This window comes from Oncorhynchus keta, chromosome 17 (assembly GCF_023373465.1).
Source record: "Oncorhynchus keta strain PuntledgeMale-10-30-2019 chromosome 17, Oket_V2, whole genome shotgun sequence".
Taxonomy (NCBI): Eukaryota; Metazoa; Chordata; class Actinopteri; order Salmoniformes; family Salmonidae; genus Oncorhynchus; species Oncorhynchus keta.
In genome coordinates this window covers 18,935,980-18,960,451 of record NC_068437.1, presented here as the reverse complement: position 1 = coordinate 18,960,451, position 24,472 = coordinate 18,935,980, and the positions used below count along the sequence as shown (strand labels likewise).

The 24,472-nt window shown below is 42.5% G+C and overlaps 1 protein-coding gene across 5 annotated transcripts in view; it reads left to right on the top strand.

The window, feature by feature from the left end:
- ntrk3a (neurotrophic tyrosine kinase, receptor, type 3a) overlaps positions 1 to 24,472 on the top strand; it is a 298,611-nt gene that overhangs the window by 254,191 nt on the left and 19,948 nt on the right. For 2 of the 5 annotated variants that reach the window (XM_052465650.1, XM_052465649.1), the window contains 3 exons: positions 9,981 to 10,111; positions 22,509 to 22,681; positions 24,134 to 24,377. In XM_052465650.1, coding sequence (XP_052321610.1) covers positions 9,981 to 10,111; positions 22,509 to 22,681; positions 24,134 to 24,377 — 548 coding nt within the window. Of the gene's footprint in view, positions 1 to 9,980; positions 10,112 to 22,442; positions 22,682 to 24,133; positions 24,378 to 24,472 lie in introns of all 5 variants that reach the window. The other 3 variants (XM_052465647.1, XM_052465646.1, XM_052465648.1) reach the window with 2 other exon arrangements.

Sequence of the window (24,472 nt, the reverse complement as noted above, 5' to 3'; positions counted from 1 at the left end):
GCTCACGCTTTAAAGCTCATTCTTTATTCATGTGATTGTCGTGTTTGCTTACAGTGCTGTTCAGCATCCAGGTTTCAACAGCAGGCGTGAATTGCCCTGCCTTTTGTTTCCCCTCAAGACTTTCTGAATACACACTTTCCCAGCATCACCCAACTATGATATCCTCTCTGTGTGTCTGTCTCTCCTTGATCTCTCCTTCTGTCAACACCAACATCCCATACCACATAATATATGTGGTATCGTGAGTAATATATGTTTTCGTGAGTAAGCTGGGTAATACAGTATGGCGGCGTTCACTGTGATATTGTGTGTACGAGCAATGGAAAATCCAACTAATTTGACCTTTGACTGGATCAGCAAGTTTGAGGGTTTTGTACCACATGTAGTGGGGCAAAAAAGTATTTAGTCAGCCACCAATTGTGCAAGTTCTCCCACTTAAAAAGATGAGAGAGACCTGTAATTATCATCATAGGTACACTTCGACTATGACAGACAAAATGAGAAAAAGAAATCCAGAAAATCACATTGTAGGATTTTTAATGAATTTATGTGCAAATTATGGTGGAAAATAAGTATTTGGTCACCTACAAACAAGCAAGATTTCTGGCTCTCACAGACCTGTAACTTCTTCTTTAAGAGGCTCCTCTGTCCTCCACTCGTTACCTGTATTAATGGCACCTGTTTGAACTTGTTATCAGTATAAAAGGACACCTGTCCACAACCTCAGTCACACTCCAAACTCCCCTATCGCCAAGACCAAAGAGCTGTCAATGGACAACCCCATAGAAAATCTTTTGAGGGAGTTGAAAGTCCGTGTTGCCCAGCAACAGCCCCAAAACATCACTACTCTAGAGGATATCTGCATAGAGGAATGGTCCAAAATACCAGCAACAGTGTGTGAAAACCTTGTGAAGACTTGACCTCTGTCCTTGCCAACAAAGGGTATATAACAAAGTATTCAGGTAAACTTTTGTTATTGACCAAATACTTATTTTCCACCATAATTTGCAAATAAATTAATTAAAAATCCTACAATGTGATTTTCTGGGTTTTTTTTCTCATTTTGTCTGTCATAGTTGAAGTGTGCCTATGATGAAAATTACAGGCCTCTCTCATCTTTTTAAGTGGGAGAACTGGCACATTTGATGGTTGACTAAATACTTTTTTGCCCCACTGGATGCATCGGCTTATCGAGTGTTCAACAAAGCAACAGGAACATCTCCTAGTGTAGGATACCGTAGGTTTGTAATCCATAGATGCACTTCAACATGCTTTTTTTTCTCTAGTGTTTTTGCTTGTTTTCCTATTTCATGCTCTGCATCCCTCTGTTTGCTATAGTGGTCTTCAACATCCCCTCAGCCAAAGCTCCTGGACAACAGTGCAGCTCTGAAAGAGAGATTGCTCTACATTGTCTGCCAGAGCCTGGGAAGGAAATGTGCTGATAGAGATTCATTCTGCTCCTCTGCATTAGAGAAATAGAATCTAATAAAATACGTTGACACGGATTCAGGTGAGAGGCCTCTGGATGAATCTCATGGAGGAGAAGAGGGAGTCCAGAGGAGAAGGTGCTCTGCTCTGTATGTAGACCAGTGGATTGTGTTTGTGAGGTGCAACAGTCTGAGCCTGCTGAAGGGGTGTTTACCGACTAACAGACAGGCTCATGCTTTCCAGGATCCCCTCAAACACTTGTTTTGGGGCACCATCTGCCCTCAACATTATAAAATAAAATGACAAATATAATATGAACTGTATGAAAATCAAATCAAAATGTATTTGCCACGTGCACCGAATACAACAGGTGTAGTAGCCCTTACAGTGAAATACTTACTTACAGGCTCTAGCCAATGGTGCGGAAAAAAATAAGGTGTGTCTGTCTGTGTTAGTCAGGCTTATTGAGGTAGTATGTACATGTAGGTATCGTTAAAGTGACTATGCATATATGATGAACAGAGAGTAGCAGAAGCGTTAAAGTGGGGTTGGCGGGTGGTGGGACACAATGCAGATAGCCCGGTTAGCCAATGTGCGGGAGCACCTGTTGGTTGGGCCAATTTAGGTAGTATGTACATGAATGTATAGTTAAAGTGAATAAGCATATAAGATAAACCGAGAGTAGCAGCATTGTTAAAGAGAGGTTGGGGGAGGAACAAAATGCAAATAGTCCGGGTAACCCTTTGGTTACCTGTTCAGTAGTCTTATGGCTTGGGGGTAAAAACTGTTGAGAAGCCTTTTTGTCCTAGACTTGGCACTCCGGTACCGCTTGCCATGCGGTAGTAGAGAGACCAGTCTATGACTGGGGTGGCTGGGGTCTTTGACAATTCTTAGGGCCTTCCTCTGACACCGCCTGGTGTAGAGGTCCTGGATGGCAGGTAGCTTTGCCCCAGTGATGTACTGGGCCATACGCACTACCCTCTGAAGTGCCTTCCGGTCGGAGGCCGAGCAATTGCCGTACCAGGCAGTGATGCAACAGGTCAGGATGCTCTCGATGTTGCAGCTGTAGAACCTTTTGAGGATTTCAGGACCCATGCCAAATATTTTTAGTTTCCTGAGGGGGAATAGGCTTTGTCGGGCCCTCTTCACAACTGTCTTGGTGTGTTTGGACCAATCTAGTTTGTTGTTGATGTGGACACCAAGGAATTTGAAGCTCTCAACCTGCTCCACTACAGCCCCGTCGATGAGAATGGGGACGTGCTCGGTGCTCCTTTTCCTGTAGTCCACAATCATCTCCTTAGTCTTGGTTACGTTGAGGGATAGGTTGTTATTCTGGCACCACCCGGCCAGGACCTCCTCCCTATAGGCTGTCTCGTCGATGTCGGTGATCAGGCCTACCACTGTTGTGTCGTCAGCAAACTTAATGATGGTGTTGGAGTCATTCCTGGCCATGCAGTCGTGGGTGAACAGGGAGTACAGGAGGGGACTGAGCACGCACCCCTGGGGAGCTCCAGTGTTGAGGATCAGCGTGGCAGATGTGTTGCTACCTACCCTCACCACCTGGGGGCGGTCTGTCAAGAAGTCCAGGATCCAGTTGCAGAGGGAGGTGTTTAGTCCCAGGATCCTTAGCTTGGTGATGCACTTTGAGGGTACTATGGTGTTGAACGCTGAGCTATAGTCAATGAACAGCATTCTCACATAGGTGTTTCTTTTGTCCAGGTGAGAAAGGGCAGTGTGGAGTGCAATAAAGATTGCATCATCTACGGATATGTTTGGGTGGTATGCAAATTGGAGTGGGTCTAGGGTCTCTGGGATAATGGTATTGATGTGAGCCATTACCAGCCTTTCAAAGCACTTCATGGCTACGGACGTGAGTGCTATGGGTCTGTAGTCATTTAGGCAGGTTGCCTTTGTGTTCTTGGGCACAGGGACTATGGTGGTCTGCTTGAAGCATGTTGGTATTACAGACTCAATCAGGGACATGTTGAAAATGTCAGTGAAGACACCTGCAAGTTGGTCAGCACATGCCCGGAGCACAAGTCCTGGTAATCCGTCTGGCCACCAGCCTTGTGTATGTTGACCTGGTTAAAGGTCTTACTCACATCAGCTACGGAGTTTGTGATCACACAGTCATCCAGAACAGCTGATGCTCTCATGCATGCCTCAGTGTTGCTTGCCTCGAAGTGAGTATAGAAGTGATTTAGCGCATCTGGTAGGCTCGTGTCACTGGGCAGCTCACGGCTGTGCTTCCCTTTGTAGTCTGTAATAGTTTGCAAGCCCTGCCACATCCGACGAACGTCGGAGCCGGTGTAGTATGATTCAATCTTAGCCCTGTATTAACACTTTGCCTGTTTGATGGTTTGTCGCAGGGCATAGTGGGATTTCTTGTAAACTTCCGGGTTAGAGTCCCATACCTTGAAAGCGGCAGCTCTACCCTTTAGCTCAATGCGAATGTTGCCTGTAATCCATGGCTTCTGGTTGGGGTATGTACGTACAGTCACTGTGGGGACAACGCCCTCAATGCACTTATTGATAAAGCCAGTGACTGATGTGGTCTATTCCTATTCCTGTCATTGGAAGAATCCCGGAACATGTTCCAGTCTGTGATAGCAAAGCAGTCCTGTAGTTTAGCATCTGCTTCATCTGACCATTTTTTTATAGACCGAGTCACTGGTGCTTCCTGCTTTAATATTTGCTTGTAATCAGGATTCAGGAGGATAGAGTTGTGGTTGGATTTACCAAATGGAGGGCGAGGGAGAGCTTTGTACGCGTCTCTGTGTGTGGAGTACAGGTGATCTAGATTTTTTTCTTCTGGTTGCACATTTACCATGTTGATAGAGATTTGGTAGAACTGATTTAAGTTTCCCTGCATTAAAGTCTCCGGACACTGGGAGCGCCGCCTCTGGGTGAGTGGTTTCCTGTTTGCTTATTTCCTTATACAGCTGACTGAGTGCGGTCTTAGTGCCAGCATCTGTCTGTGGTGGTAAATAAACTCCCACGAAAAGTATAGCTGAGAACTCTCTAGGCAAGTAGTGTGGCCTGCAGTTTATCACAGTATACTCTACTTCAGGTGAGCACAATCTAGAGACCTCCTTAGATTTCGTGCACTTCTGCGGGTCCGGATGAGGCATCCGGCTCTTCTTCCTCTGCGTCGCTTCCTTTTGCAAATAATTGGGATGTCTTTCCTGAGGTGTGTTTGGAGAATATCATGTGAGTCCTGCTTGTTGTTGTTGTTGAAGAAATCTTTGTCTAATCCGAGGTGAGTGATTGCTGTCCTGATATCCAGAAGCTCTTTTCTTCCGTAAGATACGGTTGCAGAAACCATTGGGAACATTTGGAGAGCGAGGGGAAATGGTGTTGCTAGGAGTAGAACATGGAGGTGTGTTGAGAGGGCATTATGGAACGTTTTGGAAAAAAGTCAATCTGCTCTACTAACTTAAACACTGAATAATACAGGAAGGAAGTGGACTATACAGTGCCTTCAGAAAGTATTCAGATCCCTTGACTTTTTCCAATCTTTATTTACGTTAAAGCCTCATTCTAAAATGGATTAATACAAATTAACTCAGTAATCTACACACAATAACTCATAATGACAACATTTTAGCAAATGTATTAAAAATAATAAACAGGAATACATTATTTACATAGGTATTCAGACCGTTTTCCATGAGACTCGAAATTGAGCTCAGGTGCATCCTGTTTCCATTGATCATCCTTGAGATGTTTCTACAACTTCATTGGAGTCCACCTGTGGTAAATTCAATTGATTGGGCCTGATTTGGAAAGGCGTACACACCTGTCAGAGCAAAAACTAAGCCATGAGGTCAAAGGAATTGTACGTAGAGCTCCAAGACAGGATTTTGTCGAGGCACAGATCTGGGGAAGGGTACCAAAACATTTCTGCAGCATTGAAGGTCACCAATAACACAGTGGCATCCATCATTCTTAAATGGAACAAGTTTGGAACCACCAAGGACCTTCCTAGAGCTGTTCACTCGGCCAAACTGAGAAATTGGGGGAGAAGGGCCTTGGTCGGGGAGGTGACCAAGAACCAGATGGTCACTCTGACAGAGCTCTAGAGTTCCTCTGTAGAGATGGAAGGAAATTACCGAAGGACAACAATCTCTGCAGCAATCCACCAATCAGGCCTCTATGGTAAAGTGGCCAGACGGATGCCACTCTTCAGTAAAAGGCACATGACCGCCCGCTTGGAGTTAGCCAAAAGGCATCTAAAGACTCTCAGACAATGAGAAGCAAGATTCTCTGGTCTGATGAAACCAAGATTGAACTCTTTGGCCTGAATGTCAAGCGTCATGTCTGGAGGAAACTTGGCGCCATCCCTACGGTGAAGCATGTTGGTGGCAGCATCATGCTGTGTGGATGTTTTTCAGCGGCAGAGACTTGTCAGGATTAAAGATGAACGGAGCAAAGTACAGAGAGATGCTTGATAAAAACCTGATCCAGAGGGCTCAGGACCTCCGACTGGGGTGAAGGTTCACCTTCCAACAGGACAACAACCCTAAGCACACAACCAACAAAACGCAGTAGTGGCTTCAGGGAACAAGTCTCTGAATGTCCTTGAGTGGTCCTGCCAGAGCCTGGACTTGAACCCGATCTAACATCTTTGGAGAGACCTGAAAATTGCTGTGCAGCAACGCTCCCCATCCAACCTGACAGGGCTTGAGAGGATCTGCAGAGATGCATGGGAGAAACTCTTCAAAAACAGGTGTGCCAAGCTTGTAGCGTCATACCCAAGAAGACTCGATGTTGTAATCGCTGCCAAAGGTGCTTCAACAAAGTGGTAAGTAAAGGGTCTGAATACTTATGTAAATGTAATATTTCAGTTTTTTATTTGTAAATACATTTGCAGAAATGTCTTAATAACCTCTTACTGCTTTGTCATTATGGGGTATTGTGTGTAGATTTGATGAGAAAAAAATGTAATCAATTTTAGAATAAGACTGTAACGTAGCAAAAAATGGAAAAAGTCAATGGGTCTGAATACTTTCCGAAGGCACTGTACATCTGACGACCAGCAGAGATTGCTTAATTTTTTTTGTTGCCTCAGTTTTCTCACGTGTTTTTTCCTACTTTTTCTCAAGCCAAATGGTAGCAAAATGAACTGTTTACTCTATTAAAAAGTGTTCAAATGGGAGAAAAAATTTTATGAAAAAAGAAGTGCTCAAACGTGGCCTTTTACTGATAGATTGAAGATTTGGCAAATGTTTGGCACATCTGTTTACTCTTCTGTACAATTGTGTTTGAGCTCTAATATGTTAAACAGAGATAATATAATGAGAAGTCACTTTTGATGAAAAGTCACTCTCGAAAACAGCAGCATTTGCATAAAGTCATCATTCAGAAGTCAAGTGCTAGTGATGTTGTGATTGGACTGAATGAAATGCTGCACTATTGTTTGTCATTTTTATGGTCAACAGTAGACAGTGCAAGAGAGTGGGAGGATAAATTGCTACGGTTACTACATTCCCAATCAAATAGCAACAATTTGCCAGCATTTCTATCCAAATCAGCCCTCATTTGGTCTTCTGTCATTTTCACTGCAGTGGAGTCAACATCTGTGCTGCCAAAGCAAAGCAGCCTAATTAGGATGAAGACTGTGTCCTGCTCTGTCCCAGCTGTGTGCTCTGTGCTGCTGGTCCACACTGAGACAGATGAGGCCCAGTGAGGGTAACCTCCCTGAATGGGTGCCCTCGCCCATATAAACAGGGAGGTGAACGCACTACAACCGCTGTGGTAATGAGACAATTAACCCAAGCTATTTGTAACTTCCTTAATTGCTTTGTGTGGATGGATGGCACACCTTCCAGCATACCCACAGCCACCTGCTTATTGTAAACCTATCACTGTCTTTCTGTGAAATTGAGAAGGGAGGGGATAAAAGAAGCAATTGCAGAGGGACAAAAACAATGATTTATTTCTGCATCCTGATATGGGGTGGGTTTGCTGTTTAAAAAAAAAATGTTTTCTTTAAAAAAAATCGCAGTCCAGTGCAATCCATTATAAAACATGTTTTTAAGATGTTTTGAACCTTGTGGTTCAAGCAGAAATATTTGCAGTGCTATCTTGGTGTTGATCATTTCTTATTGCCTTGATGATGCTAATTACATTATAGCTACAATTTTTCTGGTGCTTCATGAGCGTAATGACTAGTTTGTGCCAACCAATAGTAATGAGAGCTTTGTCCAATCCATCCCTCAGTATTTATCTATTCCTCTGCTCTGCCCTAGCCCTCCAGGGGTATCTGTGGTACTGGGCATGGCTGGACCTTGAACAGTAGTGGGTATTGGTGTTGGACAACAGCTCATCCAGAACCCCTGTATTGAGTAAATACCAGCTGCTGCTGTGACTTGCCATATGGAAGCCACTCTCTCCCAGCAACAGCGCTCAGCTACGCAGAACACGTGGAAAGCACTGAAGGACTAATACTGTCTGTACACTGTGATTTCACCACCATTTTTCCACTGTACAGGTTGCAGACAGGTTCCTGACATTTTCCAGGTTTGATTGGATTGTTGGAATCATTTTATGTTTTACATTTGGAAGGGAAAGGGATCATTTAGACTTTTCAGCATTGTTTTCCTGTTGCTTGGGAACTGAATGAACATTTCCTCACTCCAGTTGCTAAGGTGCGCAGGTTTTAAGATGTTAGATTATTACAGGGCAATGGACATTTTATAACTGTTTATTTATGTATGCCCTAAGTATGTAACAACATCATGTGTTCTATCCTCACATCTCTTCTAACAATCTATAGCTCCACAGCAGGTCTTATGGCTCTATGCCTCAAATTAGATCCACTGAGGCATCATATATTCTCAGAAAAAAAGTACAGAATTCTACTTAAAGGGGTACAAACGCCTGTCACTGGTAGTCGTCCATTTGACCATTAGTTATACACATAGTTGTACCCTTGTAGTTTGTACCTCAAACGAGTGTGCTAGTTTAGCCAGCTAGTCTGGTACACAGCAGGTGGGAGGCGGGGGTGACACCAAACAATGTTAAAATTAAACCAAGAAAGACCACAACCTGTCATTTTAAAAGGGAACAAATGAACCATAGTGGCCTGAATAAGCAATGAGGTAGGCAGAGCCAAGCAGGAGCTAGCAAGATCCTATTGGCGCGTTCTAGCATTCATTTGCATATTCCAATTGGGGAACACCTAATCTGAAGTGCACGTGTGCAGTAACTCAATTCGCCTTTGCACACCTTTTAAACAATGCAACGTTTTGAAAATTTGGCAACGGGTAAAGTTTACAAAACGTAGTCCACTCTGTTCATAACAGATTGTATATTTGGGAACAGAAAACTGTATTGAGATCAAATGTTTAGTCAAAGAGTAAATTATCAGAATGTTTTCCAAAATCCATCTCGTTCCATCTTCTCCCATTGCCGGCCACTGGGCTTACTCTCACTACCGTATTTGGTAGTGAGTGGAAACGCCAACTGGATGCTTCACATTTATACATCCGGTGAATTATCTATCTGTGGCGACACCGTGTGCTAGTGAGCTAGTGAGCATGCTAGCACCCAGAAAGGGTCCCTAACTAGCAAGCTAGCTAGTTAGCTAACACACAGTGTTGCCCCAGCCTCCTGCCTGCTGTGCTAGCGGAAGGCGGGGGGTGACCGGTAGACAGTGCCCTTCGCCCCGACCTGTCGGGCACTGTTTCCCCGCAGTTCTGTTAACAACGGCAAAGGCAGGTGTTCGGGCAGGCAGGAGTGAATGACACTGTCTACCGGTGGCTAGCGAGGAGGACTCCGGGAGGCAGAGGCAAAAAAACTAAAATAATACTTTTATTTCCCTTTTGACGCACATTGAAGTGTCACACAGCGTTCATGCAGGAACCAATGGGATGCTCGAGGAGGGTGTTCCTGCAGATGCTGGAATGCCCACATGCAGGAGCACCCACGAATTGCGAGCTACTACTATTGACTTTTAACACCAATGGCTTAAATTTGGGGGTACCTCTTGACAAGGTCGCTCAGTGTTGGGGTAAGGTCACTGTAATATTAATTACAGCTTTTTATTGTCCCATGCTCTTACAATATGTAAACCTTTATAAAGACTTCAGAACTGTCAGCGGACATGCTCAAACTTTAATTAGCAAAACCCTAGACCACGACACTTCCACTCACCAGCCACTAATCCATGCCTCCGGCCTAGAAAACAGAAATGAACCTTCATACCCCTTTTTTTGAGTGTGTGTGATGATTGAACCTTTCTATTAAAAATATTGGGAACAAAAATGTACCATTATACTAGATTATCCACACATGTACCCTAAAAGGTATCAACCAGTACCATTTGAGATTATATGTGTACCTCTGAAGATACATTACGTGTATTTTGATATTTTTGTACCCCAGGAAACTGTAACCTTTTTTTCTGAGAGTGTAGCAGGATTTAAGACTTACCAGTCCCATCAGTGAACCATTACTTAATTTTGATTCTGTCAAACACTGATGGTTTGTTGATATTGGATCTGCTACTTAAACTCTCTCTCTCTCTCTCTTTCCCTCTCTATCTACAGACGTACAGCACATAAAGCGTCGGGACATCATTCTGAAGCGGGAGCTGGGAGAGGGGGCCTTTGGGAAGGTGTTTCTGGCAGAGTGCTATAACCTCAGCCCTACCAAGGACAAGATGCTGGTGGCTGTCAAGGTAAGAGATGATCTCTCAGTTACACAGGGCCACCTCCCTCTCCTGTTACAGCAGACCCCTCACAGAGGTCAGGGCCTCTCAGCACTCAGCGTCTGACTTGTATTATCCCCCCCCCTGCCATGGCCAGCTGCCTCCACAAGAAGGATTTGGAGACGTGGATCTATAAAAATAGGATTTCTTTTGCAATAGAGTCGATCGATAATCATACTAATAATCATTGAGGTCACTATGAGTACCGTGTTGGTCGTCTCGAATCAGATTGAACGTATGAGGCTCCACTATGGGGTGACAACTAGGGTTGAATATTTTCCAGGTATTTTACAAATGTTCCATCCCAAGAATGAATCACCGGCTAAGCTGATATGTCCCGCCAAAACCGTGAGTGTCATTGAAAAGCATATAAAGCATATAAATGGGCCTATATCTGGATTTGATCAGAGTTTTGATCGAAAATTCATACATTTTATAAAGCCATACATGAAATACATTTCATGACAGAAATTGTGTCCAAGTGATTGTGCCGTTATCCAATCCATATATGATATAGGCTACGCATGACAGAAAAACATAAAAGTCCATAGATGTAGCTAGCTAGCTATGTCCTACTAGCTTCAGTAGACACATATTTTTGAGTGTGAAGTATGTTACTGTACTGTATTGTATTATATGGACTGGAATTATGCACATTGTTCAAACCATGATAAAGAGAGCATATGGGATTCTGGTGCAGTACATGCGGCCTACAAAGTTACAAGATAGGCTAGAGAATGTTATTTTAATTAGTGCCTATTTGTATAATTAGTAGTCTGACCCATAAATACATTTCATAATGTTATTAACTTGCCTTCCTCTTTCTCTCACTATTGTTGCTTCGTTCCTTCCTTGCTTTCAACGGCTAGCCTAAATTAAATACGTTTTCTTGTCCTTCTCTTCATCATTCTAATGACATTATTGAATAATATAGGACTAGAATTCACTTCTCTTCACAAAGATTGAATGGTTATGGGTCTGAATAAATAACTGCTATAGCCTACCGCCATTGTGTATTCACTCATCTTTCAAGTCAAGTCAAATTTTATTTGTCACATGTGCCGAGTACAACAGTAGTGTAGACCTTACTGTGAAATCCTTACTTACAAGCCCTTAACCAACAATGCTTTAAGAAGTTTTAAGAAAAATACATGTTCAGTAAAAATTTGATGCTTAAAAAAATTGAAAATAAAATGACCAAATATATATATATATATATATATATGTATATATATATATGTGGAGCACCGGTACAGAGTCAATGTGCGGGGTCACCTGTTAGTTGAGGTAATTGAGGTAGAATGTACATGTAGGTAGAGTTATTAAAGTGATTATGCATAGATAATACACAGAGAGTAGCAGCGTAAAAGAGGGGTCTGGGTAGCCCTTTGATTAGCTGTTCAGAGGGAGGTGTTTGGTCCCAGGATCCTTAGCTTAGTGATGAGCTTCGAGGGCACTATGGTGTTGAACGCTGAGCTGTAGTCAATGAATAGCATTCTCACATAGGTATTCTTTTCGTCCAGGTGGGAAAGGGCAGTGTAGAGTGCAATAGAGATTGCATCATCTGTGGACCTGTTGGGGCGGTATGAAAATTGGAGTGGATTTAGGGTTTCTGTGATAAAAAGTTTTTATGTGAGCCATGACCAGCCTTTCAAATCCTTTTTAAACTACCTGTGAGTTATATTGGCTGCTGTATTTAACATTCAGCAACCAAGAGCTTGCAACCCTCTTCGAATAGTCTATTAGTATAAGAAATGCTAAAAAGATCATGTCCAGCAAGCTATTCTAGTCTAGCTTTTCCTACATGTGACTCCAAGAGCTAAGGAGCGTTATTTTTAAGGAGAGAGGCTAGCAGAGCACAGGTGAGTATGTATTGCGCTAGAGCCCGAGGCTATAAGTTATAAGCTTATTATGCATAACCCATAATTAATTAGCTAAATATAAGGCTAATACTGTATATAATCTATTACCTGAAATAGGTAGGCTAGGACATCTATATATAGGGCTATACAGTGCATTCGGAAAGTATTCAGACCCCTTCCCCTTTTCCACATTTTGTTACTATTAGGGTCTGACAGAGTAAAACTCAAATGGACGACTAGGAAAAACCTCAAACCTTTTTAAATAAATGTTTTTCCTCATCAATCTACACACAATACCCCATAATGACAAAGTGAAAACATGTTTATAGAAATGTATACAAATCTATAAAAAAAACAGAAATACCATATTTACATAAATATTCAGACCCTTTGCTATGAGCCTCAAAATTGAGCTCAGGTGCATCCTGTTTCCATTGATTGAGCTTGAGATGTTTCTGCAACTTGATTGGAGTCCACCTGTGGTAAATTCAATTGACTGGACATGATTTGGAAAGGCACACACCTGAGCTCCAGAGTCCCTCTGTGGAGATGGGAGAACCTTCCAGAAGGACAACCATCTCTGCAGCACTCCACCAATCAGGCCTTTATGGTAGTTTGGCCAGACGGAAGCCACTCCTCAGTAAAAGGCACATGACAGCCCGCTTGGAGTTTGCCAAAAGGCACCAAAATGACTCTCAGACCATGAGCAACCAGATTCTTTGGTCTGATGAAACCAAGACTGAACTCTTTGGCCTGAATGCCAAGCATCACGTCTGGAGGAATCCTGGGCTCATCGCTACGGTGCAGCATGGTGGTGGCAGCATCATGTTGTGGGAATGTTTTTCAGTTGCATTCACTGGGATTCTAGTCAGAATCGAGGGAAAGATGAACGGAGCAAAGTACAGAGAGATCCTTGATTAAAACCTGCTCCAGAGAGCTCAGGACCTCAGACTGGGGCAAAGGTTCACCCTAAGCACACAGCCAAGACAACACAGTAGTGGGTTCGGGAAAAGTCTCTGAATGTCGCTCAGGACCTCAGACTGGGGTGAAGGTTCACCTTCCAACAGGACAACGACCCTAAGCACAAAGCCAAGACAATGCAGGAGTGGCTTCAAGACAAGCCTCTGAATGTCCTTGAGTGGCCCAGCCAGAGCCCGGACTTGAACCCGATCGAACATCTCTGGAGAGACCAGAAAATAGCTGTGCAGCAACGCTCTTCATCCAACCTGACAGAGCTTGAGATGATTTGCAGAGAAGAATGGGAGAAACTCTTCAAATGCAGGTGTGCCAAGCTTGTAGCATCATACCCTATAAGACTTGAGGCTGTAATCGCTGCCAAAGGTGCTTCAACAAAGCACTGAGTAAATGGTCTGAATACTCACGTAAATGTCATTTCAGTTTTTGTAAAAATGACAAAACAGATGTTTTTGTTTGTCATTATGGAGTATTGTGTGTAGATTGTTGAGGGGGGTTATCAGTTTTAGAATAAAGTTGTAACGTAACAAAATGTGGAAAAGTCAATGGGCTTCAATACTTTCTGAATGCACTGTAAATAAATCTAGAATGGGGTTATCTATTTTGGATGTCTTTTGAATGGAATTAATGAGGAGAGAGAGAGACTGAGAGAGAGTGCTCGCGCATGCACTGATTTAAAGCAACAATATTCGAGTGAAAAGCTGTTTATAAAACTCTGGAGCTGCAAAAAAAAAAATCTATCGTTACAATAAAAAAAATAAGGTGACCCCGTAAAGCCAGATGGAGATGGGTGAATTAGACACACATTCAGTCTTTACATTACTGTAGCATAGGCTATGCTGCAGGAAATGTAGGCCGTCCTGTCGCAAGAAAAAAAGTTACCATGATGCGATGATAGGTCTACATTCATTGTGAACTGCACTTCATACTGAGATGGGCTGTCTGTCTCCACCCTGAGTGTTGATGATTCATCATGCAGAGGCCGTAGAGAAGACAGATTTAAGCATCGCATATCATTTAAGTTCCATTTCGCCCAATGCTGTTCACATAAATAGTATATTATAATATACTGGTTTCTCTCAGTTATTTATTCCGGGAAAAGGGAGTGGTTTTGGACGGTAAATCTCAGTAACCGGGTTTACGCCATTCAACCCTAGTGACAACAGCTGACTAATGGGTGAGAAAGTTTTCTCTGGAAATCACATTCACTGCTAAATATCTCACCTGCAGGTTAACTTGGCATAATTTGAAGCATGTATTACATGCTGTACAGGACATTATGGTTGACTTGAATATCACAACTTTTGGGTCAAGATGTATTGAGTCACTTTCTGTGTTAGGGCTGGGTGGTATCCAGATTTTCATATAGTCAGACCATTTCTGTATCATACTGGGGTTTATGGTATTACCGGAAGTGCACACAAGTGGCGCTATAAAATACTAAAATAATTATTATTTTGTTGGCAACCGGGATCTCCATCCAGGGGGGGATTGAATGTCTCTGCTGTAACCAAGAAACTTGCTCATGATATTTAGCCACTTAGCAAGTTAGCAAACCAAATGCATAGCTAGAGCCCTGAGCTGGGTATTAATTATATATTACAGTGCCTTGCGAAAGTATTCGGCCCCCTTGAACTTTGCGACCTTTTGACACATTTCAGGCTTCAAACATAAAGATATAAAACTGTATTTTTTTGTGAAGAATCAACAACAAGTGGGACACAATAATGAAGTGGAACGACATTTATTGGATATTTCAAACTTTTTTAACAAATATAAAAACTGAAAAATTGGGCGTGCAAAATTATTCAGCCCCTTTACTTTCAGTGCAGCAAACTCTCTCCAGAAGTTCAGTGAGGATCTCTGAATGATCCAATGTTGACCTAAATGACTAATGATGATAAATCCAATCCAGCTGTGTGTAATCAAGTCTCCGTATAAATGCACCTGCACTGTGATAGTCTCAGAGGTCCGTTAAAAGCGCAGAGAGCATCATGAAGAACAAGGAACACACCAGGCAGGTCCGAGATACTGTTGTGAAGAAGTTTAAAGCCGGATTTGGATACAAAAAGATTTCCCAAGCTTTAAACATCCCAAGAAGCACTGTGCAAGATAATATTGAAATGGAAGGAGTATCAGACCACTGCAAATCTACCAAGACCTGGCCGCCCCTCTAAACTTTCAGCTCATACAAGGAGAAGACTGATCAGAGATGCAGCCAAGAGGCCCATGATCACTCTGGATGAACTGCAGAGATCTACAGCTGAGGTGGGAGACTCTGTCCATAGGACAACAATCAGTCGTATATTGCACAAATCTGGCCTTTATGGAAGAGTGGCAAGAAGAAAGCCATTTCTTAAAGATTTCCATAAATAGTGTTGTTTAAAGTTTGCCACAAGCCACCTGGGAGACACACCAAACATGTGGAAGAAGGTGCTCTGGTCAGGTGAAACCAAAATTGAACTTTTTGGCAACAATGCAAAACGTTATGTTTGGCGTAAAAGCAACACAGCTCATCACCCTGACCACACCATCCCCACTGTCAAACATGGTGGTGGCAGCATCATGGTTTGGGCCTGCTTTTCTTCAGCAGGGACAGGGAAGATGGTTAAAATTGATGGGAAGATGGATGGAGCCAAATACAGGACCATTCTGGAAGAAAACCTGATGGAGTCTGCAAAAGACCTGAGACTGGGACGGAGATTTGTCTTCCAACAAGACAATGATCCAAAACATAAAGCAAAATCTACAATGGAATGGTTCAAAAATAAACATATCCAGGTGTTGGAATGGCCAAGTCAAAGTCCAGACCTTAATCCAATCGAGAATCTGTGGAAAGAACTGAAAACTGCTGTTCACAAATGCTCTCCATCCAACCTCACGGAGCTCGAGCTGTTTTGCAAGGAGGAATGGGAAAAAATTCAGTCTCTCGATGTGCAAAACTGATAGAGACATACCCCAAGCGACTTACAGCTGTAATCGCAGCAAAAGGTGGCGCTACAAAGTATTAACTTAAGGGGGCTGAATAATTTTGCACGCCCAATTTTTCATTTTTTGATTTGTTAAAAAAGTTTGAAATATTCGATAAATGTCGTTCCACTTCATGATTGTGTCCCACTTGTTGTTGATTCTTCACAAAAAAAATACAGTTTTATATCTTTATGTTTGAAGCCTGAAATGTGGCAAAAGGTCGCAAAGTTCAAGGGGGCCGAATACTTTCGCAAGGCACTGTATATTTTAGCAGTAAGGCCTGAGGGGGTGTATATGGCTAAAATACCACGGCTAAGGGCTGTTCTTTAAGCACGATGCAACACGGAGTGCCTGGATACAGCCCTTAGCCTTGGTGTATTGGCCATATACCACAAACCACCGAGGTGCCTTATTGTTATTATAAATTGGTTACCAACATAATTAGAGCAGTAACAATACATGTTTTGTCATATGGTATACGGTGTAATATACCACGGCTGTCAGCCAATCAGCATTCAGGGCTCGAACCTACCAGTTTATAATTATACTTGACTTAAGCACCCAACCACCATTTTTTTTACGGTATTGAAAATCATATAATGCCCAAGCCTAAGAAGTGTTTTATATCTTCACTGTTGCGATTCTTGATCTCAATGGTGCTGGTCATGATATAAAAGGCTAAATAGCATTAACTGGATAACAAATTGTCAGTTGGAATAAACAATTATGAGCAATATTTACAGTTGGTGGGCATTAACCACCTGTGTTTGCCTCCTCTCTCTCTCTCTCTCACACACACACACACACACACACACACACACACACACACACACACACACACACACACACACACACACACACACACACACACACACACACACACACACACACACACACACACACACACACACACACACACACACAGCCTCAGTGTGTTAAGGTCTGCAGTTATCTAAACAATAAGCAGCCCTAAATTGGTTTTTAGATGGGGAAGCTGACTGGATGCCTGGTGCATGCAGTTTGAGCACAGCAGCTCACTCCTGAGAAGTTTTCATTTTCTCTGAAACCCCCCAGTAATTTTGTCCTTCCCCTGAAATGTAACCAGCCGATGGAAGTAGATTTGGCTTTGACCATGCTGTCTACTGCATTAGCCATGCATTTCTAGCAACAACAAGAAAATACCTTGTGAACAGACTCCAGTTTTGTTGCTGACAGACATTTATATCTAATTCCACATCATGATTATGCAATAAGGATCGTCCAATCCATCCTTGAGGATATTGATTCAATTCATAAATACCATACCAGTCTTTTATAAGTATTGCCCCTGACTTATTCAGTGATCCCTTGTCTTTCAAAAAACAACATACAGTGGGGCAAAAAAGCATTTAGTCAGCCACCAATTGTGCGTAATGTGTTACTGATGGTAGGCTTTGTTACTTTGGTCCCAGCTCTCTGCAGGTCATTCACTAGGTCCCCCCCGTGTGGTTCTGGGATTTTTGTTCTTGTGATCATTTTGACCCCACGGGGTGAAATCTTGCGTGGAGCCCCAGATCGAGGGAGATTATCAGTTGTCTTGTATGTCTTCCATTTCCTAATAATTGCTTCCACAGTTGATTTCTTCAAACCAAACTGCTTACCTATTGCAGATTCAGTCTTCCCAGCCTAGTGCAGGTCTACAATTTTGTTTCTGGTGTCCTTTGACAGCTCTTTGGTCTTGGCCATAGTGGAGTTTGGAGTGTGACTGTTTGAGGTTGTGGACAGGTGTCTTTCATACTGATAACAAGTTCAAACAGGTGTCATTAATACAGGTAATGAGTGGAAGACAGAGGAGCCTCTTAAAGAAGAAGTTACAGGTCAGTGAGAGCCAGAAATCTTGCTTGTTTGTAGGTGACCAAATACTTATTTTCCACCATCATTTGCAAATAAATTCATAAAAAATCCTACAATGTGATTTTCTGGATTTTTTTCCACATTTTGTCTGTCATAGTTGAAGTGTACCTATGATGAAAATTACAGGCCTCTCTCATCTTTTGAAGTGGGAGAACTTGCACAATTGGTGGCTGACTAAATACTTTTTTGCCCCACTGTATGTCTGGCTGTCTTAGGAGGCATGTTATAATATAGCTGATTGTTAGTGATGCTTAAGGGTGTTCATAGACTTCCTGATCCTAAATGGGTCTCAGTGGGATTGGTTGCAGCACTAAGACCAAAACCCTACATCTGTTATTCAACCAGGGCCATAATGTGTGTACCTTGTAACACACTGCTAATGCTAGATAAAGCGATCAATATCTATACAACTTTAGAGGAGTACTCCTGGATTGCTGTTGGGGCTTGATTAAGGTGATAGCCACTGCTGGAAAAAGTACCCAAATTTCATACTTGAGTAAAAGTAATGATACCTTATTAGAAAATTACTCAAGTGAAAGTCACCCAGTAAAATCATACTTGAGTAAAATGTCTAAAAATATTTGGTTTTAAATATTCATAAGTATCAAAAGTAAATGTAATTGCAAAAATATATGTAAGTATTCAATTGTTAAAGTATAAATCATTTCAAATTCCTTATTAAGAAAATAGACGGTATAATTTTCTTGTTTTCTTTATTATGAATAGCCGGGGGCACGCTCCAGCACTCAGACATAATTTCCAAATGAAGCATGTGTTTAGTGAGTCCACTGCATCAGAGGCAGTAGGGATGACCAGGGATGTTCTCATGATACGTGTGTGAATTATACAATTTTCCTGTCCTGCTAAGCATTCAAAATGTAACGAGTACTTTTGGGTGTCATGGAAAATGTATGGAGTAAAAAGTACATCATTTTCTGTAGGAATGTAAAAGTAAAAGTTGTCAAAAATATTTAAAAAATATTTAAAATTTTACTTAGGTATTTTAGAACACTAGTGGTAGCCACCAAACAGCCTGTGTACCTATTATGATTGTTCATGAATTTACAACCCATTATAACGAAGGTATAGATGTTCACAGCTTCGAGGTTAATCAGGTCTATTGGGATTGTGTTATATCAGCTCTAGTTGATGTTGAGACACCTAACACAGGACCTGTTTAAGGGCGGCATCCATTTTGAGTTAGTGCACAATGAAATTGAGTCATGCATTAATCTCCTCCCCAAAAAATCCTGTTTAAATTATCACATGATATTGGTAGCTGGTCATATGACATTTGTCAAATCCATTCTTAAATGCAGTGGGTTGTACTGTCACAATCTTGAATGAGAAGTGACTGTCAGTAATTCTTGTGCTTGATTTATTCAATTTCACATAAAGATTTCGACTGTAACCTCTGTCTTAAAATGCAAATTTCAACTGACAGGGGTTGAGGATATTAAAGTTCAAAGGTCAAAAAAGGTACCTAGATGCCGAAGGAGGGGGTCACAGTATCATGGTGATCCCGTTTGGTGACAAGGGGCACATTTATCACTGTTCCTCTCTTGTCACCATCACTCTTCATCAAGCCGCTCATCCATGGAATGATGTTAGCCATGATAGTGTGGAGCAGGAGGGAGGGAACCGCAGTGCACAGGCAGGAGAAAGAGGCCGACCTTACAGAGGCGCCAAGGCTGCAGCTGAAGCAATAAGGCTGTCTATGAGGGATGTTAAATCATCTCCCAAAATGTTCTACTCTTCAGATGCTTTGATCAAGAGTAATGGTGGCAACACTGAGCTGGCTTTTTCTTCCTTTTTACCTCCCTCCTTCCTTTCTTCACATCCCCAGTCACCAGAGTGGATCCTATTGAAATAGATGACAGACTAATATACAGGAGTGTATACTTTTTCCACATTTTGTGACATTAAAGCCTTATTCTAAAATGGTTCAAATCTATATTTTTTTCTCATTATCTACACACAATACCCCATAATGACAAATAAAAGACAGAAATACCTTATTTACATAATTATTCAAACCCTTTGCTATGAGACTCGAAATTGAGCTCAGGTGCATCCTGCTTCCATTGATCATCCTTGAGATGTTTCTACAACTTAATTGGAGTCCACCTGTGATAAATTCAATTGATTGCACATGATTTGAAAAGGCACACACCTGTCTATATAAGGTCCCACAGTTGACAGTGCATGTCAGAGCAAAAACCAAGCCGTGAGGTCAAAGGAATTGTCCGTAGAGCGACGAGACAAGATTGTATCGAGGCACAGATCTTGGGAAGGACACCAAAACATTTATGCAGCTTTTAATGTCCACAAGAACAAAGTGGCCTCCATCATTCTTAAATGGAAGAAGTTTGGAATCACCAAGACTCTTCCTAGAGCTGGCCGCCCATCCAAACTGAACAATCAGGGTAGAAGGGCCTTGGTCAGGGAGGTGACCAAGAACCCGATGGTCACTCTGACAGAGCTCCAGAGTTTCTATGTGGAGAGGGGAGAACCTTCTGCAGCACTCCACCAATCAGGCCTTTATGGTAGTGGCTATATGGAATCCACACCTCGGTAAAAGGCACATGACAACTCGCTTGGAGTTTGCCAAAAGGCACCTAAAGACTCTCAAGACCATGAGAAACAAGATTCTCTCGTCTGATGAAACCAAGATTGAACTCTTTGGCCTGAATGCAAGGCCTGAAACCTGGCACCATCCCTAATGGGAAGCATGGTGGTGGCCGCATCATGCTGTGGGGAGGCAGGGACTGGGAGACTAGTCAGGATCGAGGCAAAGATGAATGGAGCAAAGTGCAGAGAGATCCTTGATGAAAACCTGATCCAGAGCGCTCAGGACCTCAGACTGGGGTGAAGGTTCACCTTCCAACAGGACAACGACCCTAAGCACAAAGCCAAGACAACGCAGGAGTGGATTCTGGACAAGCCTCTGAATGTCCTTGAATGGCCCAGCCAGAGCCCGGACTTGAACCCGATCAAACATCTCTGGAGAGACCTGAAAATAACTGTGCAGCAAAGCACCCCATCCAACCTGACAGAGCTTGAGAGGATCTGCAGAGAACAATTGGAAAAATACAAATACAGGTGTGCCAAGCTTGTAGTGTCATACCCATGAAGACTCAAGGCTGTAATCACTGTCAAAGGTGCTTCAACAAAGTACTGAGTAAAGGGTCTGAAAACTTACGTAAATGTGATATTTGCAAAAATGTAGAAAAATCTGTTTTTGCTTTGTCATTATGGAGTATTGTGTGTAGATCGATGAGGGGGAAAAAACTATTTAATCAATTTTAGAATAAGGATGTAATGTAACAAAATGTGGACAAAGTCAAGGGGTCTGAATACTTTCCGAATGCACTGTATATTTGATATAGGTTATAATGGAATGTCAGGATATGTTTGAAATATGTGTAGGTCAACAAGTCTGGGAGCCTCCTTGTAAAAACGGTTTACTCTGTGTGTCTGTGCTAGCTAGCTGGCTGTCTCTCTAGTCTGTCCTGTACATCCGGGTGGACTAGGAACACACCACTCCTCTAGCAGCATAGGGTAACAAAGCATCCGGGAGAATAGGGATGGATGCCTTGCCGTCTGCCGTGGGCACATTCAAATTCCGCTTTGCATCGTCATATAAAGTCATCCAAGAGAATTAAAATGAATACAGCATTAGAAAAACCTTGTGATTATCATGGTTGAATATCAAATATCTGTTAGATAGTGTTATGAATTCTATGAATGATCATTTTGGTTTACAAAAGTAGAGGATTGCATCATGACCATTTCCTGGGAAACATGCATTTTGTTTCCAAACTTTAGTTTACAGTACAGCTGCAAAATGTTTCATTTTTTAATGGAGAAGCAACCAGCGATGACGGCTTGGAAGTCATCCCAGACTCAGTAAGGAGTAAATCCTACCTTTTACATTTGGAGGATCAGAGAGAGACAAGAGATTGAGCGTAAAGGCCAAGCTATTTCATAGGTGGGAATTTAGGGAGGTTTATTTCCAGCCGATAAGCTCGTCAATAATGATACCATAACTCTTAGCCAATACGGTAGACAACAACAGCGTCTACATCTGGTGAGGCACGGAGCCTCTTATCACGGCTATATAATGAAATGTCAGATTGTGTATGGGACGCCTAATGAAGTCAATTACAAAATGATCTGCTTCTGTAAAGCTGTACAGTTTGCCGGGTCATTGTGACAACATGTCAAGAAATGTTTCGTTCATGTTCTGCTCCTCAAATGGAAAGATTAAAGTGCTTTACCGCTCCCTGCTCCATTTATTACCCTGTCTCTGTTGTGTTTGCACCAGCCAGAGGTTATTTTGTGTGTGGGTGTCAGTGTTTATCCAGGGTTCATTGTAAGGAAGCCAAAAAACTTTAATGCTCTGTTTCTTTGAGAAAAACCTATGTCCAACAGTATCGTACTTTGCTAAGCAGTTAAACACCCTTGTAGACCCTGAAGGACCATACCCTTGTATTTTCTCAGACCCTGAAGGACCCCACCCTTGTATTCCTAAGATCCTGAAGGACCCTACCCTTGTATTTTCTCAGACCCTGAAGGACCCCACCCTTGTATTTTCTCAGACGCTGAAGGACCCCACCCTTGTATTTTCTCAGACGCTGAAGGACCCCACCCTTGTATTTTCTCAGACGCTGAAGGACCCCACCCTTGCAGCGAGAAAAGATTTCCAGAGGGAGGCGGAACTATTGACCAACCTGCAGCACGAGCACATTGTCAAGTTCTACGGCGTGTGTGTTGATGGAGACCCCCTCATCATGGTCTTTGAGTACATGAAGCACGGGGACCTCAACAAGTTTCTCAGGTAAACTGTGTCAACTGAATGCACAAGACGTGCTCAGCTCTCAACTAAGTTCTGTAAATGAGTCTTTGGGTGATGTAGCCCATGAGTATTACAAGCTGAGAACTGAGGAATACTTTTCTAATGTGTGTTGGGGGAATTTGGAAAGTTTACTCAGCTGAATACAGTAGAGATGTGTGGGATAAGCAAGATGTGCTCAACTCTTACTAAATTCTGTCTTTGGGTGCTGTAGCCAAGGATTACAAGCTGTCAATGGAGAAACATCATTTTTTATCATGTGTGTAGTTGGATTTGCTAAGTTTACTCAGCTGAATAAAGCAGAGAAATGTGTGAGATAAGCAAGACGTGCTAAACTCTTACTAACTTCTAAACATTTGTCTTTGGTGTAGCCCATGAGTAACACAAGCTGAGAAACGGCTTCATATATATGTTTTTGGGGTTGTGGAAGTTTACTCAGCTTAATAGAGGTGTGTATGTGGGGGGGGCACATCTCCCACTGTTTACCAATATCAAGCTGTCTATAGACTAAACAATGAATGGCAGGTTGACTGCACCCCAGTAGTGATGTACTGATCCACTATACACATAATGATCAGCCGTATTAGAGGTGGTCATACAATAAACCCTTTGGCCGGAAATGCAATAGATGTGATCATTTCCAGAGATAAAATAAGTTATTGTCCATTTCCTCATTTCTACATTCAAGTAAACAACCCTGAGGTCTTACCGCAAGCATCAGGCTGTAATTCATAGATTGCTTCCCCTCAGAGAAATGTTGTAGCGTACAAGAAACAGGAGGGAAAATGCAATGTTTATGTTTTCCACTAGACCTGTCACCCAGTTCCAGCAGCAGCGACTTCCTATTCGCCACACTGTACATTAAGTAGCGATGACCTGTTAAGTGTAAAACCACAAAACACTGTGTAACGGCAGCCTGCTGACTGAGCCTCCACAGACTGGGGAAACTGTGACTCAGATTGCAAATGAGATGGCTGATCTCCCTTTATGGTTGGATATTGTTAAACCTCTGGATCCTCTGCAGTGGCAGGGAACATTGGTGCTCAATAGCAGAGACAGATCAGGCAGACGTCGGCTTGCTGGTGGCTTTACACATGCAAATGTCATGACTAATGGCATTTCCGTTCATTTTTCTCTGAATTAATTATTACGGAGAAGCTCCTGTTGGTTTTGCACCCAGTGGCCCTGTACATTAATGACATTGTCAATGTTCCTGTCTCAATTAAAGGTTGACTGTAAATGCATCTAATGTCCAATCCATTACAACTGAATAACATACTACTGTCGCATACTATTCACAGCTATAATAATAATCCATTTCAAAATGCAATATGAAGTTAGTTATGGTGATTCTGTCGTGAGACTCTGAGCTCAAGTCCTCTTTGGTTTAATGACTTCTTGCCTGCCTGCATCCCTCCCTCCCGTTCCAATCCACAGAGCCCATGGGCCCGACGCTATGATCCTGGTTGACGGACAGCCCCTGCAGACCAATGGAGAGCTGGGCCTGTCTCAGATGCTGCACATTGCCACTCAGATCGCCGCAGGGATGATGTACCTGGCCTCCCAGCACTTTGTGCACCGTGATTTAGCCACTCGGAACTGCCTGGTGGGCAACGGCCTGCTGGTGAAGATTGGTGACTTTGGAATGTCCAGGGACATCTACAGCACAGACTACTACAGGGTAAGCACCTTCATATGTTTTATAGATAACAAATTATTCCATGTAGTAAATGTATTTGCGTGTTTGTTAAATCAAGCTATACTGTACATTCATAA